The sequence below is a fragment of the Morone saxatilis genome, unplaced genomic scaffold, assembly GCF_004916995.1.
Source record: "Morone saxatilis isolate NCDOM2014 unplaced genomic scaffold, NCSU_SB_2.0 Contig24, whole genome shotgun sequence".
Lineage (NCBI taxonomy): Eukaryota > Metazoa > Chordata > Actinopteri > Moronidae > Morone > Morone saxatilis.
Window position 1 is genome coordinate 18035457 of NW_023339807.1, and position 9556 is coordinate 18045012.

A 9556-nucleotide genomic window follows, 5' to 3' on the forward strand; every position below is an offset into this window, starting at 1 on the left:
AAGAGTCAGTGCGCGTAGTATCTCTGAGTCCGAACTCCTTTTTCTACTTTGTCTGCTGACTTCTCTTGGACTCTTGGTATTTGCCACTCCAGACTTGTCTCAGGCTTGGCCATATGATCTTACCAAATTTGTAGCTTGGTCCTTGACAGATTCCAGCAATGTATGGTTGTTTTTTCCTTAAGTACCTAACTTCCTCCTTGAAACCCAACAACCTCAAGCGGCCGAGCGATACTTGTTCAGAAACTCGGGAACCATGCGTTAACATACATTAACCATGCCAACAGGCCACCTGAGCGCATGCCCTGGGGCAGCCTAATCAAAGCCCATATTGCAATTGTAATCGCCCCTGGGCTGCCCATCACACTCATCTCATTGGCAACTGGCAAAACCCATTGTTTTTCTCCTTTCGTTTTTTTTTTTCAGCGGTCTCGAACTCCGGTCCTCTCTCGGTGCCCTTGGCCCTCGTCGGCAGGCTCTTTTGCACTTGATTTGACAAAGGTGGTCTGTCCTCTTGACTTAGTGGCACTCGCCTAAGAGCGAACTAAAGCATGCAGACATTACAAGTGGCCCACATTACGTAGTATGACATGCCCAACAAACAACTACTCGATCGCAATGAACTCAAATCAGACTTCAGAGACCCTCTCCCATTCATGCACAGTTTCTGGCCTTTGTGGATCCATGCTCAACAATGTTAATGGAAGGTGTATTTAAGGGTAATTATCCATATGGCTTAGGATGGACAGAAAGAACCCAACTATGCATTGGGACCAAACCTACTTTGTAGGCCTATGGCAAAGACCAGCGAGACCATATGTCGAACCCTCAGCTGCTACGCTCATATATCCATCACCTGGTCTACAAATGGTTCTTCAATGATTCTGTAGTGGCCAATACGTCTGAGTATGTCACACCTCCCTTTACCAGAGATATGAGTGGGATGTACACCTGCATGGCCTACAACAACATCACTGGCAAAAACAGCACTGCGTACACGATGCTTACTGTTATTGGTGAGTCTTGAATGGCCATTTGTTTCATAATGTAAAAACAGGAAAACTGGATGTTCAAGTGTGAACTAAATAACTGTTTGATTGGTTTTCAGATCCAATAATGGTACATGTGAAGGCACCAATGAATCCTCCCATAGAAGGTCATTTTTATAATTTAACATGCAATGTGACTGGACCTACTGAGCATATTTACTGGTTGAAAAATGATGAGCCACTGCATGAAAACAACAGAACTGTTTTCTACATGAACAACAAGACAGTCACCTTCAATCCACTAGAACAAACTGATACTGGAAACTACCAGTGTATGGCAGTTAATACTGTTTGGAGCATGACCAGCTCTCCTTTCCATCTTCTTGTGAACTGTGAGTACCTTTAAGGATTTAAGGATTTATGTCACTGACTATTTTTAACTGACAGTTTTATATACTGTAGTACATCATCATATTAGTTATTTAATTAAATTTACTACCATGAGTCAGCCTACTGTCTCCTTTGCTGTTGCAGTTGGACCAGAAACACCCATCATTGATGGGCCAGCTTTTGCTGAGACAGGACATACTGCAAAGTTCAGCTGTTCTGCCAAGTCAGTGCCTCCCAGTCAGTACCTCTGGATCTTCAATGACTCCACAGTGGCCAATACTTCAGAGTTTACAACTGGCCTTCTGTCTTTCAATATGAGTGGGGAATACACCTGTATGGCCTTAAATTATGTGACAGAAAATTCCAGCATAAGCATCAAGATGCTCACAGTCATTGGTAAGAAAACCTCAAGTACGAGTTTGACTCTTTCAGTGTATGTCATTTGACCAGTGGTGTAGTGGTGCCTGGATAAGTGAGTATACTAATTTATGCCCCAAATTTGTTTTTAAAGTGGCCTGTCCAGCAAAGGTCAGATTCCCTGTGTTATAAACAGTGACATGTAAGACTACCAAATTTAGTTCACCCAAAATGCTGCTAGTAGTATTTGCACATTGTCACTTAACTTGTGCTCCTTGATGTCAGTGAGGATAGCTCATTATGAAATTAACATTAGACACAGAAGAGGTGCAGATTTAGCAATCAGTGCTGTCCCACAGACCACAGGGTGAGACAATGACCTAATTATGCATTTTGGTTAAAGTATTCCTTATTCCTTGCTCCGTCCAGTCATGAAAATCAGACAACTATACCTTCATCATAAACTCATCTTGCAGAACACTACTAAATGATGCACATCAGAGGGGATTTAAAAGTGGGAATACTCCATATATCTGCGTATACCCTTCAGTACACCACTGGATGTGACGGTGTAACTGGTCAAATACTGATTTCTACTGTGTTTTGTGTCCACAGAAGCTATAGAGTCAGTGATGATCAGAAATAACACAGTTCCAATAAACTCTGAAAACTTCACTCTCACCTGTGAAGTCAATGGGCCCTATGATACGATCTACTGGATGAAGGACAACATGTACCTCAACACTTCCACAGCTAAAGCAAACATGTCCTACAAAATTGAAAACAACACGCTGCACTTCACTCCACTGACAATGTACAATGATGGGATATATCAGTGTGTCGCTACCAATCAGGCTGGTCCACATGCAAGCCCCCAATACGTGCTGCTGGTGAACTGTGAGTGCTTTCGCAACAATGTGACATTGGAGAGTATTAAAGAAAACTCATTTTGTTCATTTTAACTGGTTTCATAAAAAAACTTAAATGTTGCATGAATTTCTTTTTGTTATTGATCCCAAATACATCATGACATTTTGTATTATTATGTTGGGTGTATGATCAGGTGTAATACATCACCTCCTAAATAACTACTACTATCTTTACCAATGACAGATATATTAAAGCTGGTGATTGGGAATTTATATAAATATAATTGTGTATGTATAATATTTACTGTAATAGTAATTGCTATACAGAGTTTGACCAGAAATGGCTGTGTTTTGGAAAGCTTTCTAAATGCTGTTCGCAAAAACTTTTTAGACTAAAATTGTCCCAAAGTAACACAATATTCATAATTTTACTGAACATAATTCTGACCAGCTCTCTATCTGTGTTTGCAGATGGCCCTCTGAAGGTACATATCCTGGGTCCAGATTCAGCGAAGGTTGGCTCCTCTGTGTCCCTGACATGCTCTGCTGCCTCTCAGCCAGATTGTGACTTCAACTGGTTCTTAAACAGTCAGTCATCAGCTATAAAGACTGGCTCTGTTATCACTTTCCCTGCAACAAAAGAGAATGAGGGCAACTATACATGTAAAGCGAAGAACCCTGTGACCAATATCACAATGTACCAGATAAAAGCCTTTACTGTCGGTGAGTGAGCCTTAATTCTCCTCTCTCCTTATTTTTTGACATATTCACCACAGTATCTCCATAATAGGCTCTTTAATAGTCTCTTTTAACAACTTGGACAAAATATGATACATGCTAGTGATTACTACAATTAAAACACTGAGACAATCAGAGTAGGTGCTATACAATTACAGATGTCTCATGTTGTGCTAAATGTAACCTCTTTCTCCCCTCAGAACGACAGCCATTTATCTTTGTCATTGTTTCTGTCCCTCTCTCCCCCTTAGATCATGCCTCGACCCTCCACATCCCATCCAACATGATGTTGATGGTTTTGGTTGCTTTGTCTGTCACTGCCCTGTTCAACTGAGTTCCTCCTGCTGTGTAGTCTGACTGAAAGGCCTCCTGCTCCATCTACAGGCAAAAGTTTTGTGGGTTTTGCTGGAAAGGCAAGGAATAATGTGAAAGTGTGACAGACTAGTCAAGTTATAGTTTGTTGTTTGATATTTCCTTGTAATAGACTTATTTTCCTTAAAATACAATATAGAATAGTAACATTTACACTGACAGTGAAGTTTTTATTTTAAATGTTATCATTATATTATTATGCAAGTAAAAGTAGCTGTGTTAGTGTTATTGTGGTGGTGGTTGTTGTTTTTGCGCTTATATAAAAGATACTTACACACTTGCAAACACATACACTTGCACTGTTTAACAAGGGGAACCATTAAATCATAATTCTTTAAAATACCTCTATATTCTTTTGGTATAAATTGCCATTCTTCATTCTGAGTACCTGCAGTTTTTTCTTTTCTGTGTGATAACATTGTAAGTAAAATTAAGTAAATGTAAGTCTTATCTTGTTTTGATTTATTGTATTGTTGTTTATTAATCAGTAAACAATAAACACAATCGAGTTTGTGGTTACTTTATTGAGGAGGATACAGTGTCTTTGTTCTGATTCAGAAAGTTACAGTTACAGTCATGCAAACATTTAGTAGTGAAACATTGTCATAAATGCTGTTTACAAAAATATAACTTGTGCACAAAGAAATATGTATGACAGTGATCACTGCAAAAACATCACACATATATAAGGAGTCCTTACAGTGTTATTCATATGGGGATACTGGGACCAAACTTCTTGGTGTTACCCATGTTCCGTTTGACAACCATGCATTTCTTCAGATTCTTATTGTTTTTCTTGTGGCACTTCCTTTTCACTGGGGGTTTGAATAGATCCAGACAGGTAAAGCAATTTGGGAAGAAAATGTTTTATTAATTTCACTGTCCAAAACCTTTAAAATTTAACAAATCAGTTTGAAGTCATTTTCTTATTAGTGACCTCACTTTTTTACTTTATTATTTTATAAATCTCAAAAACTATAGGTAACTCACTTTTTCCATGCCCGATATTGTTGCGTCTGGCAGACTGCTGACAAGGGCAACTCACCATCTCTTTTCCCTTTCCTGAGTGACCCAAATACACAAGGACAAATGAGCAGAATGGGTAAGGATAATGCACTTAACTAATACTGAGGCTCTGCTTACATACAACAACTAATGAGATGATAACCAGATGTATACTTTGTTTACTGTATACCCATGATAATGTTGCTTTTACCTTTACAGCACTGTTTGTGGTTCTGTCTTGGGCCGTTGATTGGATTTGCAGTAGTCAGTGGTTCTCCAACATCAGAGGCTATAACACAATTTATATCAAACTTCATAAAAGAAAATAACTTACTAAAAACAATTACATTAATTAGCACAAATACAACTAAATAAATATCAGTAAATATTATTTTTTTGTTTTAAACATTAATCTCACATACCATCAGAGGATAAGTTGACAATCAAGGATTGATCGTGTGTCTCAGGAACACCTATGAAAAATAAAAAGAAATAAAAAACAAAACAATAAAATGCACAGGATGTAAACTTCCTTTTCAAAGTCATTACATTGTCTCATTCTGGAAAAGTATACAGTACCTCGGCTGTGATCAGTAAATATAAGCAGTGCAAGAACCAACAGCAAAAACATCCTTGATCCCATGTTGTTGTTAGTTCAACACGTCCAGGGAAAAAAATCCTGCATGCACACTGGTTTAGTCCCAGTGAGGGAATGACATGGTCTTTGTTTTGGCTCCTTATAAAGGATGGTGTTAGGTTCTGAAATCATAGCCGTGGTACATTCAGCAACTGCCAGTCATATGAATCATGTCTTGTCTAACTAGCACCTTTACAGTTGGTGGCGCTGAATAATAGGAAAGATTTACCTTTGCCAAAAAACCACTGATGGTGGTACACTAATGAAAGCTCTTTGTCATGAGGGCCCCACATGACTTGCATTAGAGCATTTGAATGCAAAACTGAAGTGTTTCTTACTGGATCTTGTTATTATATGATCTTACTTTGAATATACTTTGAAGTGTGTAGCATAAACATTCTTACTGATCTGAGATCAAATGTTGTCTTCAGTATGCTGTTACACTCTTTAAACATGGGAAAAAACAGACATCAAAACGGTTAATTATGCTCATCTAACTTTTAACAGAACACACATTGTCAATTATAAACATTGTTTCCTGCAAAAGCATTTCATGCTGACTTACAAATCGGTCACAATTATGGGTGCTCGTTATCTGCCTTGCAACACCACTGTAAGGGATACACCACTGTCACTTGTAAGAGCATGCTTGCTATGATCTAGCCAACGGCCAGAATTGTAAGCATAAGGTATTGTATTAAGTGTAATGTTGGTATAAGTGTCAGTCCTGTACTGATATTGACAAGGATGGATGCAAGTTAAGAGCAAAGCAAGACTTGTTTGCCCTCCTCAAGTTTCAGAAATGCAGTTTTCAGCTAACAATGTCTGCGACCAGAATAAAACCAGTCAACCAAAAGCAATAAATCTCTTGTGTGTGTTTGTGCACTCTTGGTGAACCTGCTGGTAAATCTCAGGGCATAAAAATTCAGCAGTGCATCAGTGGCAATCAATGCCTCAGACTATCAGCACACAGATCTGACTAATCAATCACAGGACACTGAAACCATTTTGTTTTCACATTTAATGCATTCTTTCATCACTTACACAATCAGACATCCTGAATCATAATTCAAGTTCTGTAGCACAATCCTTACAAGGGGCTCAGAAGAATTTTAGTGTGAAGTAAAGCCTTTTCAGATGGTCTGATGGACCATGTTGCAGATGAGATTAAACTTGAAGCACAAGCAACTTTAGATATAGCTATACAACTTCACGACCTACTCAAATACATTTATGTTTGCAACAAAACAAAAACAGCCTCTCACGTCAATATCTGTTGCTGTTACAATAGGTGAAGCAATAAAGTACAAGAACAATAATGAGACATGATAAAAAGCAAATAGACAGTAATGGTCAATCCAAAACATTTGGTCATTCAAATTAACATATACAAAAGACATCAGACACCACAAACAAAGTAAAGCTATTGCCAAATAAATGTAACTCAAGGAACTTAGTGAAACTAAGAAACCAAAATGACAAATAACAGCAACTTCCTGGTAAAGGCAGTTCTTGTATGTCATATTTTTTACCAGACATATCCTGGCTACTAAAGAGCCAAAGTCTTGCACCTTTTTCCAGCCAGTTCTTGTTCCAGTAACCTCGGGTAGACAATGTATTATGTCATAGAAGGTGTCTTCTGAAAAGCAGTTATCTGTCCATATTCCAAGGTAAAAATAGGCTGAGATAGTCTCATGAGAGCTGTAGCTGAAGGGATGACATCTGGAGGACACAGTTATAAATGAGGTTTTTAATAAGGAGCAGCAACTAATGTTTTGACCTACAGCATATCTTCATTAGCGTAAAAAAAAAAAAGTTACTGCATCTTTTTAAAAGCTTTATTCATAACAACTAGACATCTGGATTTATTTACCTAAAACTGTTTATCCCTTCATTGTCATGACCAGACGGGCGACAGAGAGGGATTTCCCCATATCATATTCACCATTTGTATCATGTGGCAGAGAAATTAAGAACTCCTTCTGTGGAAAAACACTGAGAACTAAAAACTAGTGGAACAGATGCCTATCAGGTATGAGGCAAGACTTTGTCTCTCTATAGCACAGCACATTTAATTTCTGACTGTATTATAAACACAAAAGACTTTAGGTTACCATTATCTGTGACAGTGGTCACCAACCCTGGCCAGGAAGAGGACTTGCACAAATAATGTGTGCAGCTCTTAGTCCTTAATAAATGATTCTCTCCATAATTCCTTGTATTAATAAGTTGAGTGGGATGTTCTCTGGAAACAGGGATGAGGACCACTGCCGTAGTGTAAGTTTGTGCCCTGGTTGCTCAATTCTCAGCAGGTTTATCTAACATGGACTTGAGATGGGCGTGCAGGGGTTCACACACAACCTGGTACCCCTGGGGGGTCAGGTGAAGGTAATCATACATGTCCTGATGGGAGATGCTACCATTGGAGTGGACAAAGCCCGGATCCACATTCAGGAACGAGGCGTGGGGAAGGGACGATATGGCCTCCTGGACCAGCTGGTTCACCTTGGCATTTCGCTCCCGCAGAGGGTTTGGCGATTTACCTCTGGGCAGTATACCCTGGAAGACAGATATAAGGGTGTTATTGTTTAAAAGGGTGGAACACTCCTTAGCTTTTTATTATTATTCTTAGAAATAAACTAAAACTAATTATAAATTAATATAAAATTTACTATCAAAAGGAATGTTTCCAGAAATGAAAATGAGGTTAGGTATGATAGTTGAAAGTCCAATGAAGTTTGTAGCTTTACTAAACACACAGCAAGTTCAATCTCAAGCCCTTTAAATATAGTGTGAAAAGTTGCTCTAAACAGTTCACATACAGTCTAAATCCCTTTTCAACACAATACTGGAGTCCAAAAGTCTATCGTTAACCTGATCTCACAAAGCGGAGATTGAACAAAAAGAGGAGATATCACTATGTAGTTTAATGGTTGTGGGAACTTTTTTTTTTTCTTCACGTATTTAACGGACATGTGGGTGAGTAGATTAACATCAGAAAAAAAACCTACAAGTATGAGCGTCCGAGCATGTGGAAGCTTGTTCTTGATGACTTGGACAATAGCCATGATACCTCCACAGATTTGTTCAGCGGTGTGACCATGATTGTTAGTGCCTACCCAAAGCACTACAACCTACAACAACAAAGGAGAAAGGAATTCATTACCGAGTCATTGATAGTTTAGGGTCAACATACTCTACCTGGAAGCTGGATTTAAGCACAATCAGTCTACTGTGTGAATAAACAAGCATGATCATGTTCTCTATTTTTGGCGGTGTTCAGGACCTTTGGGCTGATGTTATCCAGTTCGCCGTTACTCAGTCTCCACAGCACATGTTGTGTCGCGTCACCGCCCACCCCAAAATTGAGGGCATGGAGAGGAGAGAACAACTGTCGCCATATCTACAGAGAAACCACAACAACAACAAAGCGTCCACATGTCAAACCCTAAGCATTTGAAAGCATGCATAGACGTTTATGAGAACAAGAAACAACCACTGTATACAGAACCAGATACAGAAAAGTGATCTATTGTTTTACCCCAAACTGGTGCATCAGCTGAACAAGAGAGTCTCCAACAAACAGGACATCAGGTTCTTTGTCTTTGCTGTCAGACACAAAGCGGTTGTGCTATAGGGAGAAAAAGGAAAAGACAAACTTTGGTATTTTTTTTATATGGTACAGTACTAGATGCAGCATCTGAGGCTATTCTTAAAGGTGAGTCAGTTTTCATGAGAAATGCAGACACACCTTAAAAAAAAGGGAGACATGGAGACTGTATGGCATTAGCTTGAATATTAGATAAAAAGATGAATCAGTGGATTAAACCTCACAATGCACAATCACATGTCAATCTGACAAAAAACTGCTAATATACAGACAGGATATATCAGCTTTATGACTATGCCTATGCAGTTATATGTCATCAAAACAAATGACAACTAATGAATCATTTATCTGTTTGTTGTTTACTTTAAATCCACAACACTAAACACAAGCTACAATGCAGACAGGGGGGGGGGGGGCCCCNNGGGGGGGGGGGACCCTAACAAGACGCACGGCTGTCGTTGTGCTGTAGCTACGTAAAAACCCGGGATACAAGTAAAAGCAGACTCATAACAATGAGGTTATTTCACACACCAGAGACATCCATCGTCCATCTCCCTGGGTGTCTTCACAGGGAGTGGGTGTGGCGGCAGGG

The 9556-nt window shown here is 39.1% G+C and overlaps 2 protein-coding genes across 2 annotated transcripts in view; one reads left to right on the plus strand and one right to left on the minus strand.

The window, feature by feature from the left end:
- ceacam1 (CEA cell adhesion molecule 1) overlaps positions 1-4236 on the plus strand; it is a 10654-nt gene extending 6418 nt beyond the window's left edge. The window contains exons 12-17 of the mRNA XM_035672201.1: positions 788-1013; positions 1106-1378; positions 1521-1772; positions 2349-2630; positions 3074-3325; positions 3592-4236. Of these exons, the coding sequence (XP_035528094.1) occupies positions 788-1013; positions 1106-1378; positions 1521-1772; positions 2349-2630; positions 3074-3325; positions 3592-3674 (1368 nt within the window). The 3' untranslated portion in view covers positions 3675-4236. The remainder of the gene's footprint in view (positions 1-787; positions 1014-1105; positions 1379-1520; positions 1773-2348; positions 2631-3073; positions 3326-3591) is intronic.
- Positions 4237-6356: 2120 nt separating this feature from the next.
- On the minus strand, positions 6357-9556 carry pafah1b3 (the record flags this gene model as incomplete). The annotated part of the gene is given in 5 exon segments (XM_035671643.1): positions 6357-7913; positions 8366-8488; positions 8641-8757; positions 8896-8985; positions 9496-9556. Coding segments are annotated over 5 exon segments (652 nt in total), but the record flags the coding sequence as incomplete, so codon positions are not given.